The sequence below is a fragment of the Lytechinus pictus genome, chromosome 5 (genome assembly GCF_037042905.1).
Source record: "Lytechinus pictus isolate F3 Inbred chromosome 5, Lp3.0, whole genome shotgun sequence".
Classification (NCBI taxonomy): Eukaryota; Metazoa; Echinodermata; class Echinoidea; order Temnopleuroida; family Toxopneustidae; genus Lytechinus; species Lytechinus pictus.
The window spans coordinates 17,522,464-17,540,145 of record NC_087249.1 but is presented as its reverse complement, the minus strand read 5'-3'; the positions used below and the strand labels follow the sequence as shown (position 1 = coordinate 17,540,145).

Sequence of the window (17,682 nt, the reverse complement as noted above, 5' to 3'; positions counted from 1 at the left end):
AAAAGAGCAAATTCGCTTACCTCGGCCTGGAAAGTTACTTCGCATCACTGAACTGGAAATACGTGGAATACGTGTCCCTATTCCCAATGTACACAAAGCCGTGCGGCAACGAAGAGCATCGGGCTTCACGCTCGACTGAGCGCGCCGCCATTTTGCTAGGTCAATACTGGCTGGTCGACAAACGCTGCATGTAGGCAGATGGGAGAAAGAAACGCAAAGAAAGTGTTCCTTGTGCTGTTTAAAGTTTTAGTTTGCTTTGTCACATCATGAACTATATGTTATCGAATACTTTCATAACTGAAAATGTTGATTTAGTCACATTTTTGTATTAAAGGGGAGTAAACATACAGACATGAAATCATAAAAACTCGACCTTTTTCACGCCCCACAACAAATTTGCTTTCTGAGTAGGCCTACAATTTGTCTGAACAATAAAGGCCTATTAGCTGGTTGCATTAACAAAAAATATATTAACGATTAGAAATCATGTTCCTTTTCTCTAGCTTTTTTTTAAAACCTCCCTTCTCATTCACCTATACCTCTCATCTCATTTTCTCTGATCTTCCTCTTCTGTCCATCTCTCTTATCCTCCCTTTTCTCCACCCCTTCTATTTCTTCCATTTCTACTTTCATGCCCCTTCTCTCTCTTATTTATCCCCTTTATCATCTCGATCTCCATCTTTATTATTTTCCCTTTCTCTTTAATTTCTTCTTTTTCTCTGATTGTCCTCTTCTTTCTCATCTCTCTCTCTCTTACCTTCCCTTTCTCTCTATCCCCCTTATATCTCTCTTTTATTTCCTCTTATATCCCATCTCCCTTATATCGAGCCCTCCTTTATCTCCCTCTCGTCTCGCCTTTCTCTCCTCGCCTCTTTCCCATCCCTCGTCATTTCCCCCTTTCTCACTCTCTCTCTCTTTCTCTTTGATCTCACTCTTCTTTCCATCTCTTCTCGTTGATCGTCTGTTTCTTTTTTTCTCTCTCCATCTTTACCATTTTGCCTTTCTCATTTCAGCTTTCTCTATATAAATTTTGAGTAAATATTCCCTTCCCACCCTCTCATACTGTTCAATCACACATTCAGGGTGAAAATTTGAATAGAAGTTTGAGGACAAGAAGGTTGTTACTTTTAAATGAAGCCTTCAAAGTTGGACCTTCGTGTGCTCAGCCATGAAATATCTACTAAGTACATTGTATATAAAAATGGGCACAATAGAATTTGGATTCTTATGAAATTTAATTTGGAAGAGCATGGATGTTGCACGACATGTATGCTTACATAATAAATCAATACACCTTTTAAAGGAATGGGTGACTCGGATAAACAAAACATGCAAGTCAACTCTAACAAGTTTATTAATACAAATTAGAGCACAAATCAGAAGAGCATAGCAATGGTAATTCCATTTAAAAAGTTGTGGCACTTTAAATTTCGCTTATTTTCACATACCAGTTATATGCATATCCTGGTCAGTATGACATATTCCACATGTCAAAAATTGCACAACAATATTTTAACCCATTTTTTTAAACTACATGAATTACCAGGTCCCAGTACATTGTGCATATAGAAATATGTTTGTACATGATTGGCTTAATGACATTAAAATACACTTTGCCACACCAAGGAGTTACTCCTTGGCCACACTAAGTAGGCCTACATTACTTTCTTTTACGGCGCGTTCTCGAACAATTGACCTAGCAAAATGGCGGCGGTCACCTGACTTATCGAGTTAAGTTCGCCGGCGATGTTTTGCTTGGGTGAACACGACTTCCACGTATTTCCAGTTCAGTGCTTCGCATGTCTCTTTTACGGAAATACAAGGAAGCCCGTTGGTGGCGCTAATAAATTTCACAACCTTGATTCAGCTCCTCGGTAATTTTATATAACTGTGTCTGAAGTCTTTGAATGCGCAATTCTTATGATTACTTGACTAATTATGGGCACCGATAAATGGAATACCTTCATAAACATAATTCAAGATCATTATTTGCGATGATAACACTTTTTGCAAATAATTTAAAACGATGACTAACAAAAAAATACAGAAAAAATCTACTTACCTGGAACGAAACCAGCAGTACAAGCTTTAAACGAACGTCAATAATACGGTTAACCGAAGTCTATACGATGAAATGATTGGACACTTCACGGACTTCGCGTAATGCTTTGCGTGTAAAATAGTTTAGGTGCCTAGTCTTTCCCTTGTCATGTCTTTGATATGAATTTAAATCGCGCGCCCTCTTCAGGCAAAAAATTGATGTTGTCGTTCGACAAGCCGCGCGACGTCAAGAGCAAGAAAAGATGAGGAACAGAGGGGAATAGAGTGCTCAAATAAGTCTCCAAATGGACTTCATATGGATCGGTAAGTGAAATGGAATAATTCTGTGAAATTATAATACATGAAGCAATATCGATTCGTGCAAGTGCATGGAAGTGGTTTATCTGGACTCCAGGAATCTCCAAATTATGTGGAAGGATCAGCTCATAGAGAGAGTTGCATGCGTCGTGCCTTGAATTTACCGTGCACGGCGGCAGCGATGCACCCATGGGTGCCCCCAAACACACGTTGTCAAAAATAAACGCGCACACGTTGGTATCAATAATGCAAAAGTATTTTTATTTATTTGACGCAAGAAAAAAAGAGCAATGTCGATAAAATATCCTACTTAAATGCGGTGCCGGGAATCGAACCCCGGACTTTCATGGTGTAGTTGGGCGCCTTTTACCACTCGGCCACGGCACCCGATACCTCATACACAAGTGCGATCACACATCTCCCACACCCTCACAAAAACCCATTTACCTGCCCAACACAACCGATACACAAAATAATTTGTAATACTCCCCTTGCGTGCCTTTAGACACGATGATACTCTGTTCTAATGTTTATTGTTCTTTTTTCTTTCAGATATAAGCCATCATGGCCATGACAATGTATGGATCGACCTTTTTCATCCTCCTCTTGATATCGGCCATCGAATTTCAACAAAACAGCGCTCAGATTACTGAGGAACTTCTCCATGTCCCAGGAAACGGTTCGGAGGTTCTGTCATCAGAATATGCAACGGAAATCAACCTGTCGTTTGCTACCGATACCTATGCCAGCCAGACTAGCGACGAACATCATACGACGTACCACGAGCCTCAAGGAACGCTTTCCTCTGGATCAGATGACCATACTGGAGAGCTTTGGATCGCCCATCAGATAGTCTGGCCTTGGTGGAAGATTATCCAGCTGACAGCAGCCATTGCTGGTATCATTGGAAACCTTCTTGTGATGCTTGTTGTTTTCAGACCCCAAAAAGCCCGACGTTCTACGGACACGCTTCTTGGTGCCCTGGCCATAGCCGATTTCCTGACGTCGGTGTTTCTCATTCCCATTCCGGATGTTTCCAACATCCCCTACACGTGGCTTGGGGGCTTCTACTGCAAGGTGATCTACACCGCTCGCTTCATGTGGATTTCCGTCAGTGCCTCGATCTTCACACTTACATTAATCTCAGTCGAACGTTACATCGCTATTAAGCAACCTTTCAAGTTTCGCTTTTTCTTCAGTCCTACAAGGACAAGATTGGCAATAATCATCGTTTGGATCATGGCTTTTATCCTCAACAGCTTTGCCTTCTTTGTATTCTTTGTCGACCCTGATACTCAGTCCTGCATCCTTCAATTCCCTACGGCTAATGGCGCAGAGGTTCTAGGTATTACTTCCTTCGTCATTGTCTTGGTGCTACCCATGGGAATCATGTTGGTGACGCAATCTCTCACTGCGTTGGCCCTCCATCGCCAGGCCTCGCGTTTTAAGGCACCAGGCAACGGTGCCACTCAGTCCAGCGAACGCCATCTCATTGCTAAGGGGCGCGTCATCAAACTTATCTTCGTCATCAACGTCATTTTCATCATTAGTTGGGGTCCTAATCAGTCGGCTTACCTGGCATTCAACCTTGGATACCTTCCATTTTCTTATCTATACGGGCCATTGGATCGAGCTCTTGTTGTTCTGGCGTTTTTTAATAGCTGCGCCAATCCTGTCATCTACACTCTACAGTATCCCAAATTTCGTAAGGCTGTCCGCGATCTGTTCTCTCGGTCCAATACGGAGAGGGCTCCTATATTCGATCAACCTGAGAAAACCCCGGCTTCGAATCCTGAGTCCGCGTGACCACATTCCAGTATCTTTATGATTAAACTTTAGAAACCCATCCAAATTCCGTTCCAAATAAACACATCGGCGATATACATGTATAAATCTCATTAAGTGTGTTCATTCAATTCTTAGTTAACTATCATAATTTCTTCTAGAATGAAATATGAGTGAGGGCCATTACAGGGGCCGCGGAATAGTTCTTTAAGTGGTGTGGTGGGGGGGGGGGCGAAAGTGGGGGCTGACCACTGTCAATGCAAAAATCGGGTTGTTCTGAGGACCCTGCAATATGTATACTCAAGATCAGGAAAAATTGTGGAACAAAATGTAGACAATCACAATTTAGGAGTTTCGAGCGGAACACTTAAAAAACTGCATTTTATCATTTTTCATTCCTGTTTGTAGACTTAATTACGCCATGTATTATTTTCTCTTCGCATCCTAAATACCTCACATTAATGCAATTATTTCGGCAGTTACTTTATGGGATGCAAATCCATGTTGATATACTGTAATGATTTTACCATCTCTAGCCCTTTTTTCCTGCTGACATTTTACCTCTAATTAATTTACCCAGGGACGTCGCTAGGCCTTTTCCAGTAGGGGGTGTGGAGGCCCTTGATTACAGACAGATATCAGTACCGATTACCGACGACCAACGACCATGAGTTTTTAGTGTTCAACATTTTTCATCCAGTTGCGTAAAGAGCATAAAATTTTGGGTCGGCTTGATATGGTGTTTACATGTAAAATTAATAAAAAGTTGCGAGCGAGAAAAAAAAGTCATTTTGGGTTAAAAAAAAATCAAATTTTGCGATATAATTTGAGATAGTATTCAGAAAATAATATGTTTTCCTTTTCTTTTGTATTCCATTGGTCGTGAACAATCTGTACGCCATTGTTTTCATCAGTCACATTTGGCTTCGCCATACCAGGGGGAGTTCCAGCTTTTATCAATAAGAGAGGGGCAGAAAAATATTTCCATTCACATTTTCCGCAATCGGCTAAAGAGGGACCTGCTAATGGCTGTTTGCAGTAACTCATGAATAAAATATATATCTTACCAAAGACACCAATCAAATAATTCGAGCGCGAGATGAAAACTTTTGAGATTCTGATTGAAAACTGGACAGGTTAATCACTTTTTGAAATCATAAATAAAATGGGTATCTAATTAACCAATTCATGCAAGCGCAAAGCGAGACCTGAATTTGTTTTTTTTAGATTCCGATTGAAAAACTGGACAGGTTAATAACTTTTTGAAATCATAAATAAAAGGGGTATCTAATTAACCAATTCATGCGAGCGCAAAGCGAGGTCTGAATTTGTTTTTTAGATTCTGATTGAAAACTGGACAAGTTAACAACTTTTTTTTGCAATCATAAATAGAAAAGACATTTAATCAACCAATAAATGCGAACGAAAAGCGCGAGCTGAAAGTTTTGAGATTCCGATTGAAAATTAGACAAGTTAACCACTTTCTTAAATCATAAATAAAATGGGTATCTAATTAACCAATTTATGCGAGCGCGAAGCGCGATCTGATTTTTTAAAGATTCTCATTGAAAAACTGGACAGGTTAACCACTTTTGCAATCATAAATAGAATAGGTATCAACCAATTAATGCGAGCGCGAAGAGCGAGCTGAACATTGCTGATGCCTCCATCTAAAATAAAGTGATGTTCTAAGCACATTTTGTAACCATGAATAGGATGGATACATGTAGGCATAACCTTCTAATGCGATCACGAAACGCGAGCTGATTTTTTTTATTTAGACCTAAAATCAGGACAGTTAAAGTCTGTTTCTGTATTTAATAAGAACATTGTTTTAGAGCGCTAAGCTCGAACTGACTGCTTATGCTTAGATTTAGACCTAGGACATCCAAAGCATTGTAACCATGAACAGGATGGGTATATAACTAAACAATTGATGCGAACGCAAAGCGCGAATTAATTTTTCCGACCGGAAAACTGGACACTCTAAGCTCCTTATGTAACCATGAACAAAATGGGTATGTATATAATCAAATTATTTATGCGAGCGCAAAATTTTGAAACTTTACGGGTAAACGGACATATTAAGTTTTTTTTCTTTTAATCATGAACAGGATAGGAATCAAAATAAACAATTGATGCAAGAACGAGCTGAAAACTATTCCGTCTTGAAAACTTGACAAGTTTAAGCACGTTTTTACTAAAGAACACAACATAAGAGCGCCGAGCACAAGCCGAATTTTGTAAATAGATTTAGACCTAAAAAAACATTCGAAGCAATATAATCTTGAACATGATGGGTAAAGTACTAACAATATTTTTTGCGAGCGCGGAGCGTGAGCCGGTTTTTTTTTTTGAAAACTGGATATTACATATTGGGGATCTAATGAAACAATACAAGCGCGAAGCGCAAACAGAAATTTTAATATTCTGACCTGACAACTGGATATTTAAGCACATTTTTTCATAAAGATCAAGATATAGGCCTGTTTTTCAATAAATAATTATTGTGAGCGCGAAGCGCAAGCTGATTTTTTAAGGTATAGACATAAAAATTGACATTATTTGCACTTCTTTTAATAATAAAAACGAAGAGTATCATGCCAACAAAATTTTGATATTCCAACTTGATCATAACTGGACGTTGTAAAACGTTTTGCAATAAAGAACAAGTTGTGTATCTCAATAAACAAAGCGAGCGCATATTGCGAGCTAATTTTTATTATTTTTTATTATTAATACTGACCCGGAAGGAAACATTCTAAGCACTGTCAAACACTGAAGACAATTTTGATGATAGTGTGGATCTTAGTAAATGAAGGATACGAGCGCGAGCTGATTTTTTTTTGGGCAATTTTGACCTACAGCCGAAACATTCTAATCACTGTCGGTACATGAAGCAGTTGGAACAGCCCAGAATGACCCGACAGTTACATCTCAATCATTGTCGGTACAGAAGCGCGAGTTGAATTTTCAAGCGATTTAGACCTAAAATCGGGAAATTCTAATCATTGTCGGTACATGAAGCAGAACATTCCTGCGCGACCCGACAGGTTATCATTTTTTCCCGACATCAGTCCAACAGCCCCTACACTTGTACAACAGACAATAATGATAATAATAATAATAGGCATTTACATATAGCCATCTACCTAGAAATATTCTATTCCGAGGCGCGTTGTTATTATTATTATTACCCCGGCTTTAGCTCGAGCTGCCTTTCAGCGCTCATGCATTCAAGTACCCATTCACCTCATCCGGGTCGAGTGCAGCACAATGTGGATAAATTTCTTGCTGAAGGAAATTACGCCATGGCTGGGATGATGAATATTTCCCCAAACGGACAACATCTCAAACTCCGCAGCTTGTATTTGCACCGACACATTCACAGGTTTACCTCGAAACCTCGCCTACCGTCCCCTTCTCTCTCCCTTTTTCTCCTTTTGTTTCCCTTCTATTTTTATTTTCTTTTCCCCTTTTCTTCACTGTTCTTTTTTCTCTTTCCCTCTTTTTTTTTCTTTTTTTCTTTTCTCTATTTCCCCCCTTTCCCCTTTTCCTCATTTTTTTCCGACGGCTGCGCAGATTCCCCTCTTTTCGCGGTGCAACGCAGACGGACTTTACGATGGTATATTGATTTTGGAAGAGACTTATGGGCCCGTCGCAAAAAAAAACTGTCCTGCAATGCAAGTTGTGTGACATGATAATTTTTCTACGTTTCGCATCCGCGACGGAAACATTCAATCTGCGTTTCGTGTGCAAAATTCTGGTTGCTACTATGATAACAGCGATATATCCGATTTAGGACGAGCTTCCAGAGCCACATATGGTTCCTCCCAGAGCTCGAGGGGCCGCCCGGGGTGGCCACTTCCATTGACGAGCGGATACCAGGCGCGACCACGTGTAAAAAGGGATTTCTTTTCAAGAGTGGGCACGTTACGTATATGTAACGTTATAAGGGTGTAAAAAACAATATTTAGAATACTGAAAAAGGGATATAGTTTGTTAGGAAAGCTACATATTTTCGGTCCAATTTCCAATACTTGTTAAGGGATGCATTTCAATAATCTGGAAAGATTTGCTTCCCTTGTTTAGGGTGCTTTTTCGAAACCCCATGGTCGCGCCTGGTATCCACTCGTCAAAGGGAGTGGTCCCCCCGGGAATTTTAATCTAATCCCCATTTCGGGGGAAAGAAAAAAATAATGCCATCACATTGTGTGCTAGATTGCTTATCGTTTGTGTAGGAGAAGAGAGCAAAATATTAAAAAAAAACCCGCAAATTCGGATAGTTTTCAGACGGATAGGCTTATTGCATATGCTGTGTACATACCAACGCATGCGAAATGGTTTCGGCTGAAGAGGTGATCTGACCCATGGAATCAATTGCCAGTGATCCACCAATAATCCACATTAGATGCAATATCGATTCGATGGACTGTAATGATCTATATCTAAGCCTTAATTCAGTAAGTTTTTCCTCACTCAACATGTACTCGATTTGTTTGAAAACCCACTTTCTTATCCATGTCATAATCTACCATGTAGGCCCAGCATTTCGAATATCTCCAGCCAGCTGTCATAGTAGAGGCCCGCCGCCGGCTCAGGCGGGTATACGCTGATGACCAGTTGTACATGCATGAAAGCGGGATTTAATCGCATCTTGGAAAGGCATGCATGGTGCGGGTGTCGCGTGAAAGAAATTTGCACACGAAAAGTAGATCTATATGGCCTGTAACACAAAGCTTAGCAATCATTGTAGAACAGTTTTCTGTGTTTGATTCCATTGACTATAATGTACAATCAATCTTAAAAATCGAGTGTATTATTAATCGTTAACTTTTGTGTTACCGGACCCTAATGATGCGTCCCCGAGGTTTGCGAAAACTCGCTATTAATGGACGACTTACGGACGATAACCAGAGTAGTGGGGGGGGGGTGTCGCACCCTCACCACTCCCTCTTTAGCGACGGCCCTGAATTTACCTCTGGCATTTTCTTCTGCCATGTATAAACTTACAGTTGGTTTATTATATTTGACATGTTTCACACTTTCAGCACTCGCATTTGAACCGCATCTTAAAGGAAAAGTCCATCCCAACGAAAAGTTGATTTGAATAAAAGAAAAAAATCCAACAAGCACAACACTGAAAATTTCATCAAAATCGAATGTAAAATAAGAAAGTTATGAAATATTTAAGTTTTGCTTAATCTTACAAAATAGTTATATGCACACCCTGGTCAAAATGAGGGAACCACTGACATCACTCACTCACTATTTTTTTTTTAATGTATAATATGAAATATTAAATTTAAATTTAAATTTAAATTTTCTCCTCATTGTCCTGTGAAACAAATATTTATTTTGCCCTGAACATGTGGAATTACCATTGTTTAACATTTTATGGTTCAGTCAAGTTGGTCCTTACTGTCAAATCTGTAAAAAATGAAATATTGAATAATTCAAACAATAAAACACAAAAGAAATAGTGAGTGATGGACATCATCGACTGACTCACCTAGTTGTGCATATTACTGTTTTGTGAAAAATAAGCAAAACTTTAAAATGTCATCACTTTCTTATTTTACATCCGATTTTGATAAAGTTTTCAGCACTATGCTAGTTTGATTTTTCTCTATTTATTCAAGTCAGCATTTTCCTGGGGTGGACTTGACCTTTAATACTCTATTATACTTCTTTTGCATAGTTATTTAGTTCGGTGTCTTACGCTTATCATGCACAAATGGGATGGGGAGGGGATGCTATTTTATCATTATTATTAGGCATATTAAGAGGCGTGCTCAAACGTGCCCATGGAGCATAAACGAAGAATTATCCCACGAATATTTTGTGTTTAATTCCTGCTAAAACAGGAATATCTAAGGCATTAAGGGATTCCTGCACAATAATGATAGTGTGTGTGGAGGGTGAGGGGGGGGGGGGTGGGCTAGATTTGTATAAACAAATGTGTAAAATGAAAATGTACGAACAAGCGATCAAATATATCTTTTTCTATGATGGTCACTTTTGTAAACGATTTGGTCAATAATGTTTTTCGAAAAATTTGAAATGATGGTATATTCAACTCTGGTGTTAATTTAACACCAGCCCGGAATCTATATATGTCCACACCAGAGAATTGTTAAACAACACCAGTTTCGTTTTTGGTCTAACACCAGATAGGTGTTTATACAACACCAATTAGTATCAAATCAGCATCGGTTTGATTCAAAACTGGTGTTGTTTCAATACTTCTCTGGCAGTCTGGTGTGGACATATATAGATTCCGGGCTGGTGTTAAATCAACATCGGAGTTTTTGCAGTGTACAATAACAGAAAAAAGAAAGCTTTAATAAGTAGAATATATAAATTGAATGATCTAAATATCAATATGTTATAGGGGTGTGTGTATTGGTGTGTTTGTATATATATATATAATATTCATACTTAGATACATTGTAGGGACGTGTGCACTCAAACACATCATCATCATCACCATCATCCGTCCTGTGCGATCGTTTTATGTATAAAGCTTTCATTACATCAAAAGGCTGCGATGACTTTTTGCACTGGCGATAATGTACTATTGTAAATTTTTGCATTGAAAAGCAAAATCACCTTAATTTTTTAAAGCATGGCGTTTATGAAATAAACACCGATCTTGTCTAGTATTTAACATACTGATTGACGTGTTTCTTTCCTCTTCTCTCCCTCTCTCCCTCCCCTTCTCTCTCTCCCTCTCTCTCTCTCTTTCAGTCTATCTCTATATCCCTCTTCCTTCATCCCTACCCTCTCACCATCTCTGTATTATGTATGTGTCTAATAAAAATGCATTTATTTGCATCATACAATATATTAGATTTCTTCAAATCTAAATACAAGATCTCGGGGTCTAAACCCATAAAAAGGGGTGTTTCTGCCTATTGATAGATCACTGTTTTGGACTAAGAATTTCATGACCGAAAACAAAAATGAACAAGTTTAAGATACATGTGGATTGATGGATACATTTTGAATGTCAATACAGGAATCATTGAATTCATTGATTCATTAACTAGCACATTATCATCATGATATGAGTGAATTGTCCGTCGTGAATTAGCGTATTCTGTCATTATATGATTTGACCATAACATGTGACCACAGTCTCCTTGAGGACACCAGTATCCCCGGTAATTCCATTTATCTGTATGAATAGTAAAAATGCTGTTCACATTTTCTTTATACAACGCTGTTTACTATATGAGTCTTACAGTAGTTTAAACAGTTTAAACAGGTGTTCCGAATCGTATAAACAAAGTTTCATTTTTAATATTTCATTCTCAATAACTTATGCATGTTTTTTTTACCTGTTAAAGGGATAGTCCGGGCTGAAAAATTCTATATCTAAATAGAGTAAAATTCACAGAGCAAAATGATGAAAATCTTATCAAAATCGGATAACATATAACGAAGTTATTGGATTTCAAAGTTTATCCATATTTTGTGAAAACAGTTATATGCACATCGTCAAGAATACTCATTAGGTGGGCTGATGATGTCACATTCCCACTTTCCTTTCTCTTTTGGTATTACATGAAATCATAAATGTTTCATTTTTTCATACATCTGTAAATGATGTGACTCAATTATGATGAAATAAGTTGCGGTAATAAATAACTAATGCACTTAATCAGTTGTCAATCAAATTGTTTTAATTCTTGGTAAAAAATGGTTATATAAACCTAATTTCATATAATAAAATACAAAAGAACAAGTGGGGATATGCCATCATCAGTCCACCTAATGAATATTCTTTAAGAAATGCCTAGAACTGTTTCACCGGAATAATGCAAATCTTTAAAATTCAATAACTTCGTTTTTTGTTATTCAATTTTGATCAAATTTTCAGCATTTGCTTTATGGATTTTACTATATTTATTGAGATATAAATATCTACAGCCCGGATCATCCCTTTAAACAACTATACTGCAAGGTTTATAGAAGAAACAGCGTCGTCTAGAATTTTAAGCAGCTTTTTCTTTTTTTACTGTGTATACATTTATATCAGTCTGTAATCCACAACAAAATACAAGTTCTGAGGACATTTCCCCTTTTGATTGCCCTTAAAGGAGAATGAAACTCTTGGAGCAAGTTAGTTTTTGTGAAAGCAGAAAAATCAAAGAATAAGATCAACAAAAGTTTGAGTAAAATAGGACTAGCAATAGAAGAGTTATGAGCATTTGAATGTCGAGGTCACTAATGCTATGGAGATCCTCCCATTGGCAATGCGACCAAGATCTATGATGTCACAGATGAACAACTCTCCCCTTTTGGACACTGAAAATATACCCCAAAACATCTCTTTTTGCTCATTCTAATCATAATTATGACAAACGATTCATCAATGATATAATGTTGTGAAACCTCTGTACTTGTCCCCTCATAAAGAGAACACCTCACCTTGTGATAGACTCTATAAAAGTGAGAATATAAGTGAAATAAGAACTAAAGTAATGAGGGAGTTGTACGTGTGTGACATCACAGATCTTGGTCGCATTGCCAATGGGAGGATCTACATGGCATTAGTGATCTCAATATTCAAATGCTCATAACTTTCTTATTATTCATTCAATCTTCCTCAAACTTTCAACAATATGTTTCTTTGATTTTTCTCTTTGATATGGATTCAGCTGGTTTCAAGGGTTTCATTCTCCTTTAAGAGCGAATCCATCATTGGGTAACAAAGAAATTGCACGATGTGCAGGCGGACTTCTTTTCCTCTTTCTCGACAAATAATAGATTTAAGTTCAATGCAATAAATTCTTTTAAAATTAATTTTGAAATAGGGTGAAGACATTTCAGGACTGATGAAAAAATCTTAAGGGAGGCTAAAGAAGCTTACTGAGAATTAGGCCTTCATTTTTCTATCGAAATTTCTATTGTCCGCTGCCAAGGTCTTTTTATTCCTAAGTATAATCACATTATGGCTACCGATTAATCAAGCTAGGTTAATTTTTTTATTTTCCTTTCAGCAGTTTTCCTTTGAATCACTTTTGATGCTAATGGAAAAGTGCTTTCTGTCAAATAATAATAATAATAATGATAATGATTATAGTCACAATATAGTTAAACTATCTGTTTCTAAGCGCTTCACATGTACTTATAGACATCTTTTTATCTGTGCACGATTGAGTGGAAATCACAAATACACTTTACACTGGCTTCGTCACAGGATCACCATGTAGAATAAACAAGAAACATTTGTGTGTGTGTGTGTGAGGATTATGTTAGGGTGTGTGTGTGGGTTTATTTCCGATTCGTCTTATGCCAATTTGTCCAATTGCCAACTCGCCTACTATCATTTGGTCTACCATCAGTTCGTCCACTCACCACACAACCTACTTTCATTTAGTCTAATGTCATTCCGTCTAATAACCAGTTGGTCCAATAGCCATTTAGTTGTGGTCTAATTAAACTAAAGTGTTAATTGTGCAAAATGAATGCAAAGAAAATGGGTATTAGACCAACTGGTTATCAAACGAAATGGTAATAGACGAACTGGTGATTAGACGAAGTGATGATTAGATCAAGTGGTTATTGGACCAAAATTTGTTAGACGAAATGTTGATGGACGGAATGGCATTAGACTAAATGAAGGTAGACCATGTGGTGAGAGGACGAGTTGGCAGTGGACGAATTGGCAATTTACCGTTTTTGTGTAGCACGTTAGTCATGGTTAATCACATGATATTGGATCTTCGTGTACATGTATGTTTGGTAGTTCCAATAAATAATATTTTGCACAAAAAAAATCGAATCGACTTGAATTTCATGTTGTAAGACGAGTGTCCAAAATTTTAATTTTCCATTTTAAAATCTGTGTTAGTTTCGTTTTAGATATCTCGTTTTTTATTTAATTTTTATGTTCTTTTGGTTGCGTGGGGCCATTGAGTTAGATATTTAGAAAGATGGAGAGAGAGCGAGAGGGTGCAGGATAGAGAAAACAACAGATTAGATAGTGGGAAGAGAGAGAAAGTGAGAGAGAGAGTGGAATTGTGATGTACATAATATTGCTAGCACGAAAACGATTGCATTTGATTTAAAGATAAAATGAAATAGAAAATATTTTACATCACAATTCCATTTTTTAGCATAATAAAAGTGAAGCCAGATGGAAGGACAATATCATCTGATTTGCGTAAGTGGATTAGGTCTGGACTCATTTCTGTTTTGGATAGGGATTTTGAAGTTGAGGAGCGGGAATAAATGAATTTACTAATGATGGGGCACCTAGTTTTTTAAAGGCTACTCATTTACACAAAATGAAGAATCACCGAAAGAAAATACAATTTTCATTATTTAGGCTCTGCCACTTGGCTAGATGATTGTGACAACTATACCTACCACCCCTCCCCGATTTAAAAATCACGGATCTGATTTTCGTGACTATTAGGTCCTGCGAAATATAAGTATTACGATTTATCAACAACAACAACAACAACAAAGTCGTTCACTCTTTATTCAGAATATCTGGAATAGTGATCCGTACCCAAAGCTCAGCCCCTAAATTTTTTTTAATGATATATACTTTCTTCAACATATATACTGAAAAATGATTTAACGGGTAGGTGTCGAAGAATGAAAAACCGGAGAAGCTGTGGAGTTGGGCGGCTGATCATAATGGTACTTGCACCCGACCTCTTCGTAAGCAGTGGAATCTTGTCACAAAATTATGCGCAGTTTTACGTGCTTCGTCAAATAAGATTGATTTGTTTTTCATATGATAGAATATTTGCTCTGCTAAACAAAGTTTCGAGCAACCGAAGGATCGAACTCTCAAAATCGTCCCTCAAAACTCACTTATAATCAGCAGATGTAGTAACTATTGGATGAGCCTGCGCCTATGAATATTGTTAATAGAACTATGGCGCAATGTAAATGCTGCGGATCATCAGTCCGTATGATTCATGATCCAACATGTCCAAGTTTTAAAGTATATAATACATTTGATAACTTCAATGGAGCATCTTAGGCTATATCTGGATTCTATCTAACATGCACTGATCACAGCTCACTGTTTGTATAATACATTTCCGTATGTTGTCAAATATCATCTGATTAATTGAAATCAATAGACCACACCCCTGAAGTCTAATATACAATAAGTGAAATTCAAATTCATTGGGATTATACGTTATTGTAAAAGATTGCGGTCGCAGACTAATCCAAAATTAAAACGAGAAAAGGGTTGATTCTTTAATATTTCAGATTGAGATTTTCCATCTGATTTTACACGAGTCCATTAGTAGTCTAAAGAGATCAAAGAGTATACAAATATAAGACTAATAAAAGTCATTTAGTTCGAGTAAACATAATTAAATATATATACATACATACACACACACACACACACATTTATATATATATATATATATATATATATAATATATATGTGTAAAGTTATACATGTACGACAGCTTTGGCAACTCTTTTATTTAAATATTGTAAAGAAATGGATGAAGAGAACAATGGTAGATTTAAATCAAGGTTCCCCAGAGCTATCTACCCTTTGGAAAAATTGGTGATGCCGAAAAAATGTCTCTGCCAGGAATCGAACTCGGGCCCTCAGCTTTGAACGCCGGTGCCTTAACCACTAGACCACAGAGACGAGTTAGTGGCTAGGGCGACCCCGATCCGCTTGACCGTAAGACAGATTTTCGACACTATACCAATTATAATTTCCTTTGTCGGGTGAAGGTGGGTTTCGAACAATGACAAGCCGCCATGCTTCAGCTGGATCAAAGCTATTGCTTTGATACAGTACACGTATGGGAGAAAGTATACAATACATATACAACATGTACATATATATATATATATATATATATATATATATATATATACCCTTGTAAAAAAGTACTGCGGTAGTACTCGTGGTAAATTGGTCGGTACTACTGCGGTAGTACCGCAGTACCTGTACTGCGGTAGTACCGCGGTACCTATACTGCGGTAGTACTGCAGTAGTACCGCAGTACCTGTACTGCGGTAGTACCGCAGTAGTACTGCAGTAGTACCGCGGTACCTATACTGCGGTAGTACCGCAGTACAGGTACTGCGGTAGTACCGCGGTACCTGTACTGCGGTAGTACCGCGGTACCTGTACTGCGGTAGTACCGCGGTACCTGTACTGCGGTAGTACCGCGGTACCTGTACTGCGGTAGTACCGCGGTACCTATACTGCGGTAGTACCGCAGTAGTACTGCCGTAGTACCGCAGTACCTGTACTGCGGTAGTACCGCGGTACCTATACTGCGGTAGTACCGCAGTACAGGTACTGCGGTAGTACCGCGGTACCTGTACTGCGGTAGTACCGCGGTACCTGTACTGCGGTAGTACCGCGGTACCTATACTGCGGTACTACCGCAGTAGTACCGCTGTACCTGTAAACCTGTACTGCGATAGTACTGCGATAGTACCGTGGTACCTGTACCATGGTACTACCCTGGTGCTACTGCGGTACTTGCACACCTTTATGAAAACGATCACAATTTCATTTAGCTTAATCACAGTAATAAGAAAATTACAAAAGTATTAATATTATAAAAAGTTTATTTTGAGATATGTATATATATATATATATATATATATATGTTTTAACATCTGTAATCATGTACTTTCTTACTAACATGACTAAGTTTTGGCACACACAATGGCTAAATGGTTGGTTGAGGTAACGGGATTCCTGAAGTTTTAGCACACACAATGGCTGAATGGTTGGTTGAAGTAAAGGCAAGTTAAAGTTATATGCTTAATATTTTACATGATAAAAACTGTAGTGAAAATCATCTGTACTCGAGTTGCAACAAAAACAAAGATATCTAACATCTCTACTTTAGTACTTTTATAACAACTATGACTAACGAGTTTTAGGTTCACGCACAATGTTTGTGGTGAAGGCAAGTTGAGATTACGCTTCATATAAAAAGTCTATACAATTTCCAAGAACTGTTGAGTTGTAAAACACTGTCCACGTACTTGTATCAAAGTTGCAACAAAAACATAAATCTTCCAATCTTTGACAAGGTAAGTAAATAGTTCAAGTAAAACATGATTATTTAAAACCATTAAAACTAAACACATGCATCATATATGTAGAAATTGCAGCAGATAATCTATCAATAATATCTCAAAACTGTAGTTAAAAACATCTCTACTGAGTTGCAACAAAAACATGTAGATATCTAACATCTCTACTTTAGTACTTTTTTATAACTACTATGACTAACGAGTTTTAGGTTCGAGCACAATGTTTATGGTAAAGGCAAGTTGAGATTACGCTTCATATAAAGTCTATAAAATTTTCAAGAACTGTTGAGTTGTAAAACACGTACTTGTATCCAAGTTGGAACAAAAACATACATCAATCAAGTTCCTTCCAATCTTTGACAAGTAACACGAATAATACAGTCAATTCAATCTTTATTTCCAAATAAAGATTGAATTGAGCGGAGAATTAAACTGACCATAAATATATATTATAGGTAATAAAGAGCAAAGAAAATG

The 17,682-nt window shown here is 37.6% G+C and overlaps 1 protein-coding gene across 3 annotated transcripts in view; it reads left to right on the top strand.

Moving 5' to 3' along the window:
* The window catches only part of LOC129260441 (trace amine-associated receptor 6-like), a 30,611-nt gene extending 26,295 nt beyond the window's left edge, over nt 1–4,316 (top strand). For 2 of the 3 annotated variants that reach the window (XM_064099391.1, XM_064099390.1), the window contains exon 2: nt 2,911–4,316. In XM_064099391.1, the coding sequence (XP_063955461.1) occupies nt 2,923–4,164 (1,242 nt within the window). In that variant the 5' untranslated portion in view covers nt 2,911–2,922 and the 3' untranslated portion in view covers nt 4,165–4,316. Of the gene's footprint in view, nt 1–2,279; nt 2,365–2,910 lie in introns of those variants that run through there. The other variant, XM_054898418.2, reaches the window with a different exon arrangement.
* The last annotated feature ends 13,366 nt before the right edge of the window (nt 4,317–17,682 follow it).